Genomic DNA, 20,833 nt, shown 5'->3' with positions numbered 1-20,833 from the left:
GGGGGGGGGGGGGGAAACCCTAAGATGGTATTTTTTAAAACTGATTTCTAATGCAATGGAATTGAGACTCTGGGATGTCCCTAGAATCCAAAAGAGAAATTCTAGAGCATTTTCCTGTCTGAAAAATGTCAGAGACTGCAGATGGCCAAGTCAGATAAAAATTTGAAAATGTCTCCAAAAAGAGATGAATTGGGATGATTGGTAACATGGGTAACAAAAAGAAAAATGAGTAGAATTTCTCTGTGCTGCCTCAGAAGATCAGTCTCTGTAGTAGTGATGCTGATAGTGCTAGCAATAAGATTCTTGCCCCTATCTCAGGCTTCTGGTGCAAATGCATTCACATAAGAAAAAGAGATTGAAACAAACATAAGCAGTGGAAAATCTTTTCTAGAACCTTGCACTGCAGTTACCAGAAAATTCTTAGCCAAAAGAACTACTTCAGCAGTAACAACACTAGTAAGTATCATCCTTCTGACTGCAAACTTTCAGTGACATATTGCATGTCTTCAGTCAGCCTGAGAACTGCAATTGGTTGTGCCATTGATGGGGCAATTAAGCAGAGTCCCAGCTGAAGCTAAAGTAACTTTTCATCTTACTTGACATCCTGCTCTTTGGGTAGAAACCGCTCCTTAAATTCCTGGGGCAAGGAATCCCCTATAAAGATTGTATCTGTCCAAACAATTAGCATACATATTTTGCCAATAAGAGTTTGTTGTAACACTCTATCTTACCTAATGGAAAACTTCTGCGTCAACAGCATCAGTAATTCCTGCCTTTTGCCAAGATTACTATTCTAAATGATTTCTTTTTATAGGCAGAATTAACAATGAAGTGGTATTTAGCAATGTGAAAAGCAAGCTATGATCATATTGAGGGATATCTTCCATCTGTTGATCCTCCTAGAGCCCACTGCAGAGAAGGCAGCATTTTGCCATGCTGTACAAGCAGACTTCATCTAGGCTGCATTTATACATGCCAGTGGCATTCCTTCAGAAATACTTTCAAGGTTGACTGATACTATAAAATATTCATGATGCTCTGGTCTTGTTCACCGAACCACACTACAGAAGTAGTGAAGAATGAAGCCAATTTCATTAGATGTTTCAGGAACTACTTACAATGATCATCGAACTGAAGTATGTGAAGCTGTATACACATTAATTAGGATGGAAAGCAAGCTGCCAGAAAAGAAAGACCATATGGGATCAACATGCAAGAGAGGAGAAATTGATGAAGACTAATCAAGCAGCTTTATCAAGTAGAATCTGGCTTTGCTAGAAGAACACTAGTGAAGTGGTGTACTGACAAATAAGCCACTCAAGGCTATAACAGTAGCCCATAAAGCGTTCAGAGGACAGAAACTGCATGTGTCAAAGTTCTTCCCATGATGTCTGAAAAGAAGCTATGACCTTCAGCACCAACCTTCCTTTCCTTTTCTGAATCACCTCCATCCTCTTCAACATTTCATGTTTATGTGGTCCAACAACAGTGACAGAAGTAAGCAGGAATAATAGAGTATCCCAAGTGGTAACTGTGGTCAAGGCTGCTGAAAGACTACTCCGCTGTATTTTCTGCTTCTCCTAGCCTTGTACAACCCCTCTGAGCTGGGATGAGCTGAGATTACTCCTGCTGATGAGGGCACCCTGGCTGAACTGAAAACACTTTGAGAGAAACCATCTCTTGCACGGGTCAAGGAGGTTACGACTCTGAAGTCCTGGATCATTTCCTTCTCTATGACAGAAGAGCTAGCAGAGCTAGGAGCTAACCTCATTGGTATTGTTTTTCAGGAACTTAAGCTCTGTTAAGTTTCTCCCATAAATACTACAGATCAAAAAGCATACATGATGATGTGAAGGACATGCTAACAAATGATAAGGAGGACAAGATGCTTAATCTTACGTGAGTGGAGGATACAGTAAGGAAATGACACCTTGATCTCTCGATGTACCTCCTCTTTATGAGTATTTTCAGAGACACTCCTGTGTAACAGGTGCAGGCTGCTAAGACTGATAAATCAGCCAAGGAACTCGCTCATTTTGTTATGAAAAATTCACAGAGTTGCCACCACTGATCTGTGCTAGCTCCCAGTTTAAAAATTACATAGACTGACCACAGGTTTCTTATCTGTTCTTTACCAAAGCAGCAGAGATAGAATATGTATTTGCCGGATGAATAAAACATCCTTCTGCAGAAGGCACAGTATTTTAAACAAACCAGAAATATAGAAACCATGTACCAAAGGCTTATACTACATCAGTCTAAAGAGAATTTGAAGAGGATTCTGACCTTGTTCATTCCAGGGTGATAATCTTAAAGACTTAAGCAGGAATGCCCTTGCAATGCTCAATAAAGGCCTTATAAAGACAAACTGTCATTGGGAGTTTTCCAACACAGACTGCAGATTGCTCCCAATGGTTAAGATAAAATGAAAGGGGAAAATATGCTGTTAGTCAGAAGCTGAAAGATATTTTCTTAATTTTTCATTTTAATTAACTCTGTAAACAGCTAAAGTACTCAAAATTCTGATATACTGCATAGCTGAGAAAATCCACCTTATGTCAGAGAATATGAAAACACCTGCTGACAACAGGACCAATTTGGCAATTTGACTTATTGACTAATTTATCTTTTAGCATTAGACTGACCAATCTATAAACTACATTGTAAAAGATTGCTATTAAATATATCCACTGAGTGATCGTTTTGAGAAGTAAAGCATAAGCTATGAAAAAAATGAATGAAGATGGGATGCTTGAACAAACTAATGCCAATCCATTATTGGAAATCATAACTATGTAACTCGTTTGAAATAGTAACTGTGAGAAACAAAACTAATTAAAGAAAGTAGGACAAAAAAAGTTTAAGACGTGGTGACCATTATGTGCCAACCAAAGAAATATTTTATACACACAGAAAAAACCCAAAACCCACTTATTTTAGACAAGATACAGACATAAAATATGTGATGCTGAGATGGAAGCCACCTTTCACCCTCCACTACGATTAGCCTGAAAGCAGATGCCTGAACCTGACAGTGGAAGAGATGATAATAAAACAGCAGAAATGCAGAAACTGAAGCTTTTTTTTGCTTCCACCAGGTAGACACAATCAGACCATGAAAAACTGAAAGGGTCACCAAAGACAACCAACAGAAACTTTAGGTTTATGCTAGAACTGTTACTATAGTATATTATCAGTGCCCTCAGAACTGTATTGTAAGCATCACCACAAAGATAGATATCCATCCTGATGTCCAGGGAATAAGAGAAAGCAATGCCGAGCTGTAACCCTGTTAAAAGGCAGAGGGACAAGCTTCCAAAGCAGAGTTTTCATCTTCACATTTGAGAATGACTCTACTGAATGCCCTGTCATCTCAGAACTACTAATATCAGATTCTGCTTTGAGCAGTCAGATCTATATGTGCATCCCCAGTTCTAGGCAAGTCAGAAACTTTGATGCAATACTTAGGACTTTCTTAAAGCCATCTGCTTTATTGAAAGGTTGAACTGATCTGTAGGCAGAGCCACTGATGTGATTCACACTAAGTCTAGCATCAAATGGTTTCCTTCATGTGGCAGAGATTTCCTAACTCATTGCTATCTCTTAGAAAAACAGGATTACATTATTGTCTAACAGTTCTTGGACTCTGGACTCCCATCTAAGCACATAAATGCTGTACATTCTAGGTAGACACCTCTAAGTTCTAGGACAAAATTCCAGATGACACCACGCAGATTACAAGTTGGATTTAATGACTGTTCTTTTAAAAAATCTAGCAATCACTGAAGTCTTTACAAGCAGAGAATAAAGAAGTGAATCCCAGTATACACCTGCTATGCATCTTGCCAACAATTTTATTAAGAAAAAGTTTCTTGCAGAATCATGGATAAAAGATCTTCATAAGCATGTAACAGAGGGTCAATTTCAGCCATCCTCCATGAAGTTTAAATGAAGTTTATCAACTATATCAAATAAAGAGCATAGGGTGCTATTAGCATTAGTATGCTAATATGGTATTATATGCTAGTACAGATCATTTTATAGATGTATATACAAATTGAAAAATACAGATATCTTTCTATTCATAACCCCAAAGCTGTTAAGATTTTCTAAAATAATACCCAAAAATCTTCATGAACATTTTAATTTCTTGTATTTATGACAAGACCCTCAAAAGTCAACACCTTAAAATGTATTTGTCTGTCTTTCAAGTCAGTAATACAAATCACTCAAGGTCAAACTGAAAATACCAAGTTTGCAATCAAACCCAGCCCTTGCCTATGCTTTTGCACAATGGGTCCCATCCACGGCTCTGCAGCAATGGAAGTCCAGAATGTTCAAAAATTAAAGATTTGGGAAGAAGGAAGAAGAAAGGGGAGAGGGCATACTGCAGAAGGAGAAGTACTTCAATAGTTCTGTGGAATTTTTTTAATGAAGTTTAATAACCTCTAACACCACGCATGGGAACAAAAAGAGTCTTCAGAGAGAGAGACATAAGGGAAATTAAAGTATGCACTTACTTCAGTTGCACTTGCCATGAAAAAGAAGTCCACAGTGTTGTCAAAAAGGTTATGATAAAATAACTGAACACACTCTCTCATCAGAAAGAGTAAAAAAGATACAAACCATACAGTAACTATTTCTAACAGAATAACTGAACTTAGAGAACCTTAGATATTTCAGAACAAAACTTTGTGCTCAAATTTAACAGCAGATAGCCATTGTGCCACGTAAGGGAATAAAATTACCTAAAATTATGTAAGAATACTTCCCACCTAGGCAAAATAAAAGAAGGACCTAGATTCATTTAGAAAACTTTTTTCCTTAAACTCAGAAAAATCAAAGGCCATGGAAACTATATTTTCAGGGCTTGTGACTGAGTAAGAGAGTAGTGAATTCTCTACGTCTGCTGCAATTGGCAAGTTAAAGCATATTTAGGTTACGGAATACAGTCTCTGCATAGAATAACTTTGCCATCAAGAAAGACGTTTGTACTAACTCATATCTGTGCCAGTGCTAGTGATTTCATTACCCTGGCAACTGTAAATATCTGATGAAGTTATCTGCAATTCAGTTTTTCGTCAGTTTAGAGAGGAAATGAAACTAAAAAGATCAAAGATAGTCACAGAGAGAATCTGGAACATAATTAATTATAGGTGTAAAATTATCTAGACTCTGCATTCCAATTCAGCAGAAAGTTTTATAGAATAGGCTGCAGACATAATTGAAATAATTAATAAAAAAAGGACATTAAGTGTAAATTGCAAATGTATCCTCAGTGACAAAATTATCAAAGATAAAAAGAAATTAAGATCATAGCTTCTAGGCCAGACAGGCACTGAAAATTCAGCTGTTATTTCTTGAAATAGCTCAGTGTACTCACACTAGAGATAAATACAAGGAGGGCATTTCTGAAAATCCATGAATATGGTAATAAGAATTTCTAAATTTAACAGGCTGAAAGATTTGTAATTCCTTCAGATTACCTTTTAGTAAATCATGGGAGTCAAAATTACCAATTCAGACATGGCATAAGTAAGCAATCAACATAATTTCTACATTAAATAGGTCTGAAAGAGTTAATTTAAGTTTTAACTCCACCATAATGACCAAGAAGGTTAAGTCCTGAATTTTATTTTGTTAACAGATTCCTCTTCCCCCCTGTATTTTTTCTAGTGTCTCTCTAAGTTTCCTGTTCTGGTAGAGACCTAGAAAACAATAAACAGGTCTCAACCTTCCAAGAAATTGCATGAATTTATAGCAGAAGTAAAATAAATTATCTAAATAATTGATGCATGTCCTGTTGCCCACTATAACCTTAAATATCAAGTGACTTCAGGTGAGGGTCAGAACCACAGTAGTAACTTTCAAGAGGAGCAAGACTATTCTTAGTTTGGGGACTGGACTTCCAAGCTGGATTTGACAGCAGTTACGGATTTGTGCAATTTAAGCCCTCAATGCCCCACTCAAGAGAAATCCAGTAATAGGAAATGCTCATTTGGGGAGTAATATTGTGTTTGGGCCAAGCTTATTACTTTACCTTTTGAAAATGCTCCAATGCTTTCACATGGGTACTGAAAATAAACCTTTAAAGTGTAGAGATTACTGAACATAAAGCTGATAGTCAGGAAGTTTACATGTAAAAATATAATAATGGTTTTGGTTATTTCATTTCCATAAGTATTATATTCATTTCTTCTCAGATATGCAAGTATTGCTAGGAAAGACCATGTTCTTTGTTTCATGTTATACACTAATAAAATAAATATTACCTGTGACAAAAAGGTGGGAGTACATCCTGACACTTTAAACCTGTACTCTGATGAGTGATCTAGCAAGAACTGACAAAAATCTCTCTAGCTAAATATATGTTTCATTACATATCACGATTTTGAATGTGATAATTCTATCCACATGTAATTTTATATCTCATTTTACTTCAACAGTAAATATGAAACAGGGTTGAATATCTACAAAGCTGTGGTTCCATTGTAGTTTAAACAAAACAGGTCTGTTCTATTACTTCTATAACCTGCTAAGGCTAATAAAACCTATCTTCTTCCAGATGACATTCTGTTAAACTGAACTGGAGTACCTAAAATGTTAACATGGTAGCACTTTCTTCCTAAATTTCAGATTAAAACTCTTACAAAACTTGTATTATGGCATAAGCGTCACTTTGTGAGCAAACACATATACTTTGCTGTTTTGAATCTTACCTAGAAATCTCTGCTTGGGAATTCTTCTCTCCATCAACCGTAAATGGTGATGCTCCAGTTAATAATTCATACATAAGAACACCAACGCTCCACCAATCAACAGCCTATAGAACAACAATAATTATCTATGTTATGATACGTTGAAGTAAAATTGTTAACAAAAGAAGGAACAAAACAATGCACCCAGAAAGCAACTGGCAAAGGAAGAGCCCACCTATCAATATAAAGGCAAACGTTGATACAATAAAGCATAAACAATTGCAGTACTGACTGGAGTAATTTTCTATGATAAATTAATCATATTTTGAAATGTCTGCACTTAGCTTTATCAAATAATTTCTCAAACTGAATTCTTTTTACTACTAAATTTCCTTCCCCACCACTCCAAATTCAATTTTGTTTTTACCATTGTGAATCAGTAAGAACTCTAAAATGTGCTTGAAATAGCAGAGGAACCTAAGCCTTGCTAAGAAGTAGTGGAACCTGAGCTTTTAGGAGCTCGAGAATGAAACTACAGAATTTTTAAAAAGCACAATTTAAAAGCATGGGTCACAGTTAATCAGGGCATCTGAAAATGCTATGGAATTTTATCTTGTATGCCCTGATAACACATGTGATCTTCAGCTTCCCATATACTAATCATATTATTCATATCTCTGATACTCATAGCTTACAGAATGTTTCTCTCTTTCAAAAGAAAAGATACTACTATGAGTAATAAAGGAAGCAGTTTCATCATTTCAGCAAAATTAATTTAACTACAGTTAAACTTCCCAGTTTTATTTCCATGAAATATGTAAATCAATGAAACTGAAGTTCTGCTTATGTTGATAACATTAATACAATGCAGGAAGACAATTAGTGAAATGCTGACAATTTGGCCTCTTATTTTAGACTGGTTTTACTTCAAGATACACAAAATCTGATGTTTCATATAGTCAGTCAAAAGCACCTAGAAGAATTAGCTGAAGAAGTTTCTGTACTGTTAGTAATTATCTTTGCAAATACACAATGAACAGAGAAAATCCCAAAGAAGAATTTTTTCTTGGCATGTGTTTTTCCAAAAGAAAAGGATGATCTGCAGAATCAGAAATCAACCACTGAAAAAATAAAATAAAATCCTGAAATACCAGAGGAAGTCTTTTACAGAAACAATACAGCTATCTAGAAGAGATTACAAATCAAAAACATTTGATTTTTGAGAGCACAGCATACTAAAGCAACTGCATTTCCCCTTTTTTTAAATAAGATCTTTGAGTTGCTAGATATGCAGTAGGTACAAAATATACTAAAAAAGTTCTAATACTTCATCACACAACATTGCCAATGGTGAGGCAAAGACTGTGTGGTTTTCCTGGTTTGGGCTTGGACAGCATTAATTTTCTGGAGCTGGGAGGGGGCACAGCCAGAGCACCCAATCCAGATTTCAGCCAGGACGGAGTTAACTTTCCTTGATCTGGGAGGGGGCACAGCTGGAGTGCTGGGCCCGGATTGGCCACTGCAGCAGTCCGTATCATGTGACATTATCCTCAGTAGATAAATGAGGCAGGTTCTGTCTCACTTCAGGTTGACACAGAGGGATCTTTGGTGCAAAGGGGTCTTCGTCCTGTCATGACCGCTGCCCAGGGTGGCTGGGTATTGGTCGGTGGGTGGTGAGCAACTGCATTGTGCATTACCCCATTTGGACTTTCCATTATTGTTTGATTTATTACAATCACTAAACTTTTTTTCAGATCAACCTACGAGTTTCCTTGTGTCCCTCTACTCTCTTCCCACATTCATGAGGCAGGGGGGAGAGTGAGTGACCGGCTGCATGGTGTTTGGCTGCTGGCCAAGTTCAAACCATGACAGTGGTGTAAACAACTACCATCCCATAGGTAAATGCAGAATTGCCCTTATTTATCAGCTAACATTTGATATCAAACTGTGAAACTACTTCTTATAGAATATTGTATGGCTCTGCATTACATCCAGTGAAAGTATCAGATAGAACCAAAGATAATAGCACAGAGATTCCTCTTTAAATCAGCAACAATACTGAATTGATAAACACCTGAAAAAAGAGAATCAGAGTTCAAAGTGATTGATGCATTTGAAAGATGCTCTGAAACTGTCAAGACTAAACTAAGAAACAGAGTGCAGGAAAGAGCTTCATAAGTTTGTAAAATTCCATTTTTAATAATGACTAGGTAAGCAGTACATTAGAAGAAGATGTAGAGGTTACAATGGAATACAAAGTAGGGGTGAGACAATGACTAAGACAAAGCACATTTTATTTCATGTTTAATAGAAGAATCGGGGAGATAATCATTCTGCTGCACTTCAAATTGCCAACTCTTAGCTGAAACACTGTGCCCACCACAGTGCTCCCTACCTGAAGAAATACACAGGCAAACTCAGACCAAAGAGAACCAGAATGCGGAGAGGAGAAGAAAGAACCTTCTTAGGCAAAAGTCTGACTGAGTCCAGTTAGTCTAGAAAAAGGAGATGGAGGGTGACATTTTCCATTGTTTAAAATGGCTGTTACAAGAGGAACTGTAATCAGCTATATTCCATGACCCCCAACAGAAAGACAAGTCAACTCAATCTACAGCAAAAAAGCAAAGAGATTAAATATTTTCCAAAATTTCTTAGTATAATAAGCAAGCAGAATAGCTTATCTAGGAATACTGTAGAAATCTTTGGGGGAGTAGTTTTTTTGTTTCAAATACCATCTGTGAACTGTGTCTTGATCTTTCCCATCAATTACTGGCACTTTAATTCATAATAAAACTTAAGCCTCAAGCTAAACAATTAATTTTTAGTCTGAGAACATCTATGTCATTAATAGCTCACTTCATACTTCAAGAAAGATAAAAGATTCCCCTGATGTACAATTTTTAAAATGTATCAGAATTAGCCACAAAACGGTCATTTTTCCACTCTGAACTAAACGTTTTTTATTTAAAAGGAAGTAAGTATAAGCTAAGGTTTTTTGTCCCACTGTACATTTAGAATAAAACTTGAGTAGAACACAAATGAGCCTCAATACCTTTATAAATATGTCTTTTACTTAAGATTAAAAACTGAAATACATCATATTAATGTTTTTAAATCTAGGCTATACTATATTTTAGGACAACCTGAAATAAAGCATGCTTAAATAAGACACTATCACATTTTACAAAAAGCCCTCAAGCTGAAAAACAACGTTGCCCAAAGAATTAATTTATTTTCAGTAATAAACTTAGATAAAACATACCTTATCATGTCCTGTATCTCCTCCTCTTACAATATCTGGAGCCATGTATTCTATTGTTCCACAGAAGGAATACGCTCTCTCATTCTAGCAAACAAAGAAAAGAAAAATCATGTCAGTCAATTATATTATACAAATCCTATGGGACAGATATGGCTAACAGTTCCAAGATGCTGGCAGCAATTCTTCTCCAAATAGCTCAGAACTGCTAGCTAAATCATATTCCACCATATGTAGAGATGTATCACATAACGCTACACAATATTTAGTCTTCTATGAAAAAATAAAATGTCATAGGTTTGTGTGGCAGTCTAAGATAAGCACACAAAAAATTAACGTTTTGATATTTAAAAAACTTTCCCATGAATCTAAATGATCTATACATTTCAGAACTACACAAGAATCCCCAAGGTAATATAGACACACATTTTGAAGGCTGCAATATCAGTACTCTAGACAACAAATGAAACCTTTCCATTAAAAAGAACATTTCATTGTAAGATGCACAATTTGACTAAATTGGATACAAGATCCTTTGGGTTCCCCATATTTAGGAATTCGTTATGACCTCTTAGAAAAGTAATTTTATTTTGCAACACACACATATATAAAAAACATAACATTCTCTCAAGAGACTTGGAGAGAGACAAGAGAGAGAAAGAGAAAGGCAGACAGACAGAGTTGTAAATTTAATTTTATTCTACACACTGAAGTTATTGTCTTGATTATGTTCAAAACTAAGCTGCTTTCACAGGCATGTATAATTGTTCCCTGTTAGTGATTTACCTTTGAGGTCAACATGAGGTCATGCTGTACCTTGCTAATGACGAAAGCACATGTGTTTGGGCCATGCAACATTGTTCCTCCCTTATCCTTCAAGCTTCTAGCATTTTGGGGAGAGATCCTGATAGGTCCTTTAAAGAAGAGTGTTCAAAAAAGCAAATATTTCAAAAGTCAGCTTTTACATTTGTAGATTCAGATTTGGAGTTAAAAACAGGTGCTATATAAGAGAATGTACTACACTAATGAGAGGAAGCTTCTAAAAGTAGAAATAGTGCTTAGTGCTACCCTGAGGCATAAAAATTAAACAGTCCAACAGCATATTATTAAACTGTATTTATTAAAATACATATACTGTGACTGGTTTGGGGGGGTAAAATTCTGAGTTCAAAATAAGTTACAGGCCTCATTTTGTTCAAATACTAACTTGAAATATTATGAGACAAAACCATAAAATAATAAACTCTTCATGACTCCAGTTTATTTTGACACAACTATTGTTTATCCTTTCCAGTACCTGTTATCCAAAAGAGAAATAGTGTGATAAAAAGCAAAAACAAAAAAACAAAAAAAAAAAAAAATATCAGAAATTCGTAGCCCTCCATCCTGGCATCAGCCAATCTAAAGCTATTCATATATCCCTCCATTCATTCTTCCTTCAGCTGGGAGGGAGGAAGGGAGAGGAGAAGGAGAAGAAGGAAAAGGAAGGGGAGTGAAAAAAAATACAAAACGAAACTGTTCTTTGCTTGCTACCTCTCCAAAGAGTAAAGATATTGTAGCCAAGCTGAGATCCATGAAAATAATTTCTAATGCTAATATGGCAAAAGAAATAGATGAAAACTATTATCATTTAGCTAGCTGCAAATTCAGCAAATCACTTGCAAAATTATGGGGGTTTTGTCTCCATGTTGTGTAATAAAGCTAGGCTACAAGATACTACAGTGACAGGGAACAGACTTGGGAGTTGTATATGAATGTATACAGTGGTACAGCAGAACCCTTATGATCTCAGGTACCTTTTGCTGAAGAGAAGGCCCACTAAAAACATTTCAAATCATGCAGGATTATTAGTAGTAGCTTTCTGAGGAACAATTACAATCCTTACTATACAGAATTGGTGGTTTTGATTTTCAATTATATTTCCTTCTTACCTTTTTTTTCTTTCTACAATCATTATAGCTTTTAATATAAAACATGGAACTTCTGAAACAATACCTGAAAATTAGTTCTTTCTTACAATTCATGTTTATGGTATTGTTTTGCCCCTTGCAAACTTCAGTGTTTAAAACACCCAAAATAATTTCGGAGGTTTCAAAATTTGGTATTGTATCATTTTAAATAATCTCTTAAATTTCAATATTAAAACCTCATATTGTAAATCACAAATGGGTATTTATAAATTGAAAACACTCTGGGATATGTTTGTAATGAGGTCTATAAAAAACTCAACTTCTAATCCACATAGGTAAGTATTTGTATTCTTTAGTTCTTGCCCCATTTTCAGTTAGAAGTGGCCTACTGCTGAAATTCAAGGCTGAACAAAGAAAACGAAGAAAGCAGATGATTATCACAAGCAGAGTTCTTAACAAGAAATTAAACAGTAAATTGGAATTCAACATTAGGTAGAAAAAAAACAATGGACCCGCTGAGCATGTTCTTCATATCAACATTGATTTTCCATTACATATACAAGCATCATAATCCAGAAGCCTTTTGAAACCACCTTATGACTGTTATAGGGTGACCATTAGCAATATGCACTGATACCAACTATTTATAGTTTCTTATTTAACCACAAAAAAAAAAAAAAAAAAAATCAGAGAACTAGAGCACTCCCCAGAACATTAACAAAAGCTGTCTGAAAGCAAAGCATTGACTCAACTACAAACTGACACAACTTTGCCCTCATAAAATGCCGTAGAAAAGTCCTGACTTCAGACAGCTGAAGTCACAAAATCTGGATACTTCTTTGTTAGACTCCTCCATTTACATTGTGTTTTATTAAATTGCAAGCCCCACCAACTACACATCACTTACTTAGAAAACACAGTTTTTATAGTATTAAGTTTCACTAGAAACACTTACATAAATGTCATTGTTAATATTTCTCTTCTTGGGGAGTGACTAAGAGGCTTTACTACTATGCACTGCATGTAGCTTTAAAACTATTTTGAAGAATGTTACCTTCAATAACAGTTTCTATTCTGGGCTCCCCAGTACAAAAGAGATGTGGACATACTAGTGAGAGTCCAGCAAAGGGCCACAAAGATGATTAAGTGACTGGAACAGATAAGGAAAGGCTAAGAGAGATGAGACTGTTCCATCTAGAGAAGGGAAGGCTCGGGGGATGTCATCAATGTGTGCAAAAGGCTTCTGGAGGCGCTTGTGGGCAACTGGCTCTAGGTGACCATGTTTGAGCAGGGGAGGGTTGGACCAGATGACCTCCAGACATCTTTCAACCTCAGTCATTCTGTGATTCTCTGACAAAAAGTCACCGCAAGTTGTGCTTCACCATTCATATGTGAAATCACATTTCACACACAGATCAAGTATGCAGCTTCCCCCCAAATTTCAAAATCCACAACAAAACCCCAATTTGTATTATTCCCCCCTCACAAATTTCATTCAACTTCATAACACGAATCCAAATTCCAGAATCCACATTATTAATACTTTCATGTTATGAGATGTAAGATAAGAAAGGAAGTCACTAAACAACTGAATTTGGATTACCTACAGGTGAATTCTCACTGAATATGCACATCTTGCAAATACACAAGCTTAAACATTTTTTTCATAACGTCGAATGTTCATTTTCTTTCCTCACTCAGCACACATGCCTTAAACATTGTGGTTCCCTCTTCTGAGTTGCAGAACAGCTAGTAATCAGACACTAATGGAAAGAAACAAAAGTATGACTTCTCCAATCTCTAATAACTTGGTATGACAATATTGACCTTGTCTTTGAAAAAGTGTCATCATGTTTGTTCCCAATCCACAGTGCTTCCATGTTTAAGATAATCTGGAGATGGACTTCACTCTTCAAGCACACAACAGCTGGTTTTGATTTCTGTTGTTTTTCTTTACCAAGTTCAGCATCATTCCTTAATGCTTATGCAATAGCAATGTTTTTAATAAAGGTATAAAAACTGGCTACTTCAAACCAGTTAACTGCTTAAAAGTGCAACAACTTTTCATGAATCCACTGATAGAAAGAATTTTGTTAAGAGTTCTTGATCAGTGAACATAGATAGGTTCACCTGGACAGCCAGGCAGTTCACTTTGTTCAACCACCCCACTGTTAAATTGGAAAACCAAGTTATATTCCCTTCACACTTATTCTTCTAGATGAGCTACTCTCAGGCACCATGGCTGTGCCTATATGTGTTACCAGACTCTTGCTAATAAATACTCTAGTACTACACATGGGGCAGACCTCTATCTTTTCCCATCCCACTTATGGCAATACAAAAATGATAGTGCACTGCCCTGTTTCCAGGTTCCTTGCAATCATTCTGACTGATCTAAGCATCCTAGCGAAATGTAACTGCTTTAAATTGCTAAGGGACTTTCAATATCATGTCCATATGATCCCTGCAGCCTTTTCTCCAGATTACCTGTTTCAGCATCCCGTCTTCCTTTTGCTTCATCAAAAAAGACAGGGTGTAATTTGTCTTCCAAACAGGAAATGTTGACAGCACCTAGCCACCAAGCAGCTTTAGGACAGAGAATTAGAATTCTCTGACTGTCCAAGATGGAGAGGTGTAATGTAGATCAGCATTTGTCTCAGAGCAGTCTCTTTGCTAAGATTAGTTACAATCACCTTGGCAGGCTGACCAAATTACACCATTTCCAGAGATCAAGAAACCTAGCTCCAAAATTCAATCAAAAGTGCTGACAGAAGAACGGAGGTCTTGCACCATCATGCTCTTGATGATCTTGTGGTATCACCACTTGGTCCTACTTTATAACCAAGAAATGCTAGGTAGGCATTTGAAATCACCTGAAGTTGTAGAATATGTATAAACTTTTTTCCTCAAAGACAGAGAGGATTTATGCCTTCAGAGTTCACTAATGAGTTCCCTCATTGAGTACAAAAATCACATTAACAGTGGCAAAAAAAAGCAAGAGGAAGAAACTCCATTTCTCTGCAGAGGTTAATCAAATTCACCACATCTACAGGAAAAGTCTGACTGACAAAGCAACAGTCACTACCATAACACAAGGGTGTGTCCTTGAGAGTACACATGCTAATCTACAGCAATGCAAATTCAGTTTAGCAAGGTAAGCAATGGTAGCTCAGACAGTTATTAAGTCTTATAACTGTTCAGCAGGTCACAAGAGGGTATGTGGGACAAGAACTGTAATTCCAGAGTGAACCACAAGAATTAGATGAGACTTCTAGGAGAGCCAAGGAATCACACAAGCACAACATGCTCCTAAAAGGCTCATCTCTATTGAGGCCAACTGTATTTGGGAAGCCAGCTATTTAGACAAAGGGCTACTCCATTACATCTGATTTAAGAAGTTATTGTGTTAGTTTCCAGTGCCACGAAGAACTCGCACAGCCCAAGTTCAATGAAAATGTCTGATTCAGTGTCCTAACATCCAAAAGAACAAGGGAGTTGGGCAAAGAAATACAAGAGATTCAGGACAGGTATCTCCCAGCACCTAGGGCATGAAGGCCTGCATTATTTTATCACGTGCACCCAAAGATCTGCATCTGAGAAACAAAGTGGTTTTTAATACTTGGCTGAAGATATCTTCAGCTAGGACACAGGTAGACAACTGTCTGAATGTTAGGGCCAAACTAGTATTCATAAAGAAAAATAAGTCTTCTTAGAGCAGAGGACAAGATCCCAAGGGACTGTTACAGGGTATTATAACTCCTTCAATGAGCAGAGAACATCATTACTTCAGGGACTCAAAAAAAATCAAGTTAAACATACTCTCTGGAAACAAAGATCTGCATAATTGAATACTGCATCTTGTGATTGTCATGCTTACTCACAGCATGACAGACAGGGCATCGAGTCAGCTTGAAGAAAAGTACAGAGAACAGCTTTTGGAGCTCTAAAGCAGCCCCAGAGCAAAAGATGACCCACATCGAAAGGTTCAAGATTCAAGGAGGCGATGGATAATACATTTACCTCCTGAGTAAATCGTGTCAGCAGTATGTTGCTGCCGAATACTAAAGAAAAGTAACATTTTTGTTTAAACTTCTGTAGGTCACTAGAAGTTACATCAAGAGAAATACACAATCTATACAAACAACTAAGCACAAAATGCACCCATCTCTTGTTAAATTGGCTATTTATACACGAGACAGACTGGACAGACTTAGCAAACTGGAGCATGCCATTTGCGCATTGGAAAACTGGGAGCAAAAACAAAAATAAAGAGATCAAATCTAGTCTTAAGAACTCACAAGATGTTATTTCAGAGGCCTCAGGAGCAAAACAAATACACATCAAAGCAAAGCACACAAACAAAACCATGAAGGCTACCTAGGTGTGAATGCTGTAAAGGGTGAGTTGAGATAAAGCTAACAGAATACTAACATGGGTAAAACAACACAAAACCACACACTTGGAAAGAATAACCAGATGCTCAATCCAGAGTATCTCATTCAAAATACTGAGGCATAAAACAAGTATGCTGTTCTATACGTGTGCACTCAGCTTAAGGAGAGCATCTATTTGCCATACAAATACTGCTTTGGGAAAATGCTTCAGAGCTTGAGCATTTGTGATTTCATCTTAAAAGTGTGAATGTGTATATGGAAAGCACTCAAGTGTCTTATAACAGTTATTCTGCAATTTGAAGAGGTATTATTTAACATTTAAATATTTGGCCTTTGAAGTACTTCTTCAACTTGACAAATTGCATTCAAACAACACATGCCACTGCTCCAACAGACACTAGGATTCTACAGCTTATTTTATTCACAACAGTCTTTGTGCAAACATATTTTAGCCAGAAGATTAGCCAAGTATTCACTGAAGCCATTCTTTTCAGCATTCACAATTAGGACCCAGTTCTCCAACTACATGAAAGGTCACCTTTGAAACAGAACAGACTGCTTCTGTTCTCTAACTACTTAATGCACAAATACTTTGTTCTTAACTGAGCTGGACTACTACCCTGAAGATCAGATATGACACATTCTGAAACTATACTACTATCATATTTCTTCAAACCACAAAACTTGACTCCTTAAATAATTCTGCAACTTAAAAAAAGCTCCAGACTACTCTAAACATTCTTTAATAGTGTATGTGTTCTCTTATAGGAATTCCTTGCTAATAGAAGCAATGTTAGGATCTGGTCAAAGGGCTTGGTTAAACCCTAGAGTACATCATTTCTAGGGTAAGAATGTCAAGAAACGGAAACTACAAAATATTAGGGAAAGGGCACTTCTCAGCTATTAAATTGGCTTGGACTCACAGTCTGTATTCATATTAAATATTTTAGGAACATAATCAAATAGCTTAAGAATTACTCCTCTAATGTATTCAGTATTAAAAAACAACCACAAAACCTAGAAACAGTAAGTGCTCTTGGGCTAAAGAGTACAAAGACAACCTCTAGAGTTGAAAAGTCAGTGTTGCAGTCTTCAATGGTACGTATCTTATCTGTCAGCAACAACTCTGTGACTGAGTAGCACATAGAGACATAGAGCAAGAGGGTGCAGTGGAACAGAAGGAAACCCAGTGGCCAGACAGAAGCTCACTGAAGGCATTCAGGGCTGCTCTCTGGACTGACTCTCCACAAATCCACTGAAAAGTTCTCCAATCCAGACAAGAATTACTGATTCTTATCACTTTTTTGTTACAGAGAAATAAGAGAATTACTACATATGTTTTGGCTGGGTTCTTTCAGAGATTTCAGCAACATTCTTACTAGATTCCTATGCTTGTCCATACTTGTTAGCTGGCAAATTAAACTACTTCATTCACTTAATCTGAACTCATCATTATGAAGGCTTCAAAATGTTATGACCTAGCAAGACAAGAGGAATGCTTAACTGTTGTTGGAGGTACTCTGAAATTGCATAGCAAGTTTTAAAAAGGATTTTAGTCTAATACAGCTATGATCTTACTACTTAAAGGCAAGGACAATTCCTCCTTATTGCATGGGTAGTAAAATTCTCCATACCAAGTTTCAGATCAGGTACAGAGATGAAAAATCAAACTGATGAAAGTCACAGTTTAGCTAAAACATGTATCTTGGGTCTTCTCTTTAAGCAATCACCTAACAGGTTATATACTTCATGTGAATGTGTACACCATGTAAATTAGATGAGCTACTACTATGTTTCCAACTTCTATAAAATACTCAGGGCTGCAAGTAAAATCTACCACTACTGTGTGAAAATGCCTCTCATACAGAATAAAATGGAAACAGTCTGCATGTAATATATATTAAAAAAGCCAGTCTCCAGGTGATTTAAGTTTTCAAACCAACATTTTGGAACTGGTAAAGTTATGATGAATATAAAGACCCTTCTTTGAATTCTCTTTAGTGAATAAAAATTCTAATACATGAAAATATGTAATCCTGATGTATTACAACCCAGGTTTTCTACTCTGATGGAGGGTAAGTCTTATATTACCAGGTGCATGGCATGTGGTAATTTCTCAGGAAATAAAGATGCCAAAAGAAAAAACATGTCTTTGCACATGGGCAAGACTCACAACCAGGGATGGGACCACATGGAATAGAAATAAATGACAGATAACGTTTCTGTGACACCACAGTATTGTGATTCTTGTATAAGATGGTACATTTCCAACTTATGTTCTAAAGTAAGAAAGATCTGCAGGGACGCTGTGCTTTTGGTTCTTGAAAAGTTTGGCCAAGATGATTACTTGCTGGATAGCACAAACTACAAGGAGGAGAAATACATCGAGAGATACTTTATCCTTGAAGTCATTAATGTTTCCTAGGTACATCAACCAATCTCTAATGAAGGAAACCAGAGGCAGTTGATCTCTCTTGCAATGAGAGATCAATGTGGAGATTGTGGGACAAGAGTCTGGAGTACAGCCCTACAGAAAGGAATTTGGGGGGTTTGTTGATGGTAAGCTCAGTATGAGTCACCAGAGTATGCAGGTTAAAAAAAAGGAACCAAGTATATCCTAGGTGCTTTAAGCACATCATAGCTAACAAGTCCAAAAAAAATGATTGTCTCACTATACACATCATTGGTGCAGCCTTACCTTGAGTACTGTGTGAAGCTTTAGGCCCCACTATAGGGAGGATATAAAAGTATCAGAATGTGTCCAAAGCAGTGCAACAAAGATGGTGAAAGGACTAGAGAGCATGACTTTCGTGGAGGTTTTGTTCAGTCAAGTGCAGAGGAGATGGAGGGGTAACCTTACAGCTGTGTATAGTGTTCTCTTGCTAGGGAGCAGACAAGGAGGTGCTGATTTCTTCTCTCTGGTGTCCTGTGATAGGAAGCAAGGGAATGGCTTAAAGCTGCATGAGGGGAAGTTGAGGCTGAATATGAGGAAAAAAATTATTCACTGAGAGGGTAGTCAAGCACTGAAACAGTTCCTCAGGGAAGTGGTCTGGCCCCAAACAGTCTTGGATATATGGTTTAACCTGTAGGTGGCCCTAGGTGCATTCAGGAGTCGGACTTGATGATTCTTGTGGGCCCCTTCCAACTCAGAATATGCTACAGTTCTATGATTCAGTGAGACCAGAACATGCGTGTTTCAACTGTGGCAGGAAACATTTCCCTGATTTACAAAAATCTTTATATATGCAGAATGCTTCACAAGTCTTTACAAAACTAAGGAAGGAGACTTAATACAGCAGATTCTTCAAGAAGATTTGGCTTTGCCAGGTACTTCTGGTACCTGCAGAAAGACTGCTGTAAATGGCACTGAATACTGTCACAGACTGCAAGGTTATATTGGATAAATTGAGACTTGCTTGTGAAATGACTGTTTCCTTTTCTGGTATGATTATCAATATAGTAACTGTACTTAAAAAAATTCTGTTTCTTAAATAGTGCTTCATAAATATTCTGAACAGGAAACCCACAGAAAAAATTTCTGTGACTTCATACGCTTCTTCTCACATGGTCTTAACTTTGTGTGTGAAATCTGCTCTTGCTTTTGCATCAGCTACAAGAGTGTAGCAGAAGAAAAGTCAATCTGTTCAAACAAAAGACATACAATAGGCTGCATCATTCAGCTCACACTGAAGTGGGGAGGAGTCTCCCTGTCCTGATGCTCCCTGACAAACTACTCAAGAACTACAGTTCTTCTAGAAACAGACTATAAGACTAAAGAACTTAGGCAGCTGAAAAGTTCAGCAGTATCACACAGAATATCTCATACATCAGCCATCAACAAACTCTCTAAGCTACTGATTATGTGAATCATTAAGAGTTCCCTGGGCAAGTTTAATGAGAAAACCAGGGCCATAGGATAAATCAAAAGAATATTGTCATAAATGGAAATTTACTTGCTGTAGAGGCCACATAGCAGAGGTGCTACTTACAAGCTGACCTGCTGAATGGATTTTGCACTTCAAGAAAACCGTAAATAAAGAATGAAAAGCCTAAATTTCATGCAGAAACTGGCCTCATACCTTCACTGAGCCTTAAGAGATCATCCTATCTGAAAGTGATTTTATTGATATTTACTTTAAAAATAAAAATGCACCAACAAAAAACCTGTTTCCGTAGAAATCAGATCCATAACATTTGTTACCATCATTTTAAATTATAGTCTCAATTTAAGAAGACATATAAACAAAACAAAAAAAATAAAAATCAACAGAATAGCCCTCTCATAGTTCAATGATGTGATGTAGATTTAAAATGAAAAACAAAAATCCTGTTCCAACAAAGCACATGCTAGACTGAGTGGTTTGGTTTGTTTTTTTTTTTTTCTCACTTTTTATTCTTTTGGGAGCCTTTTTGGTCATGTCCTGGTTCAGCTAGGATAGGGTTAAGTTTTCCCCAGCAGAGAGGGGGAAGGGATCTCCAGGTGGGTTATTCATACCATGCTGATGTCAGGTCCAGCACAGGAGCACAGGAAATTTTTCCTTTGTGGCTTTGGTCATGGGGAGCACGCGAGCG

General features: G+C 36.8%; 1 protein-coding gene across 4 annotated transcripts in view; it reads right to left on the bottom strand.

Moving 5' to 3' along the window:
- The window catches only part of RPS6KA5 (ribosomal protein S6 kinase A5), a 66,204-nt gene that overhangs the window by 20,728 nt on the left and 24,643 nt on the right, over positions 1-20,833 (bottom strand). For 2 of the 4 annotated variants that reach the window (XM_026849179.1, XM_026849180.1), the window contains 2 exons: positions 9,961-10,044; positions 6,720-6,823 (listed from right to left, as the gene is read on the bottom strand). In XM_026849179.1, the coding sequence (XP_026704980.1) occupies positions 6,720-6,823; positions 9,961-10,044 (188 nt within the window). Of the gene's footprint in view, positions 1-6,719; positions 6,824-9,960; positions 10,045-10,743; positions 10,872-20,833 lie in introns of all 4 variants that reach the window. The other 2 variants (XM_026849177.1, XM_026849178.1) reach the window with 2 other exon arrangements.

This window comes from Athene cunicularia (genome assembly GCF_003259725.1).
Source record: "Athene cunicularia isolate RWA chromosome 5 unlocalized genomic scaffold, athCun1 chr5_part1, whole genome shotgun sequence".
In the NCBI taxonomy this organism is placed as follows: Eukaryota; Metazoa; Chordata; class Aves; order Strigiformes; family Strigidae; genus Athene; species Athene cunicularia.
The sequence above is the reverse complement of the archived record's forward strand: the minus strand, read 5'-3'. Positions and strand labels throughout refer to the sequence as shown.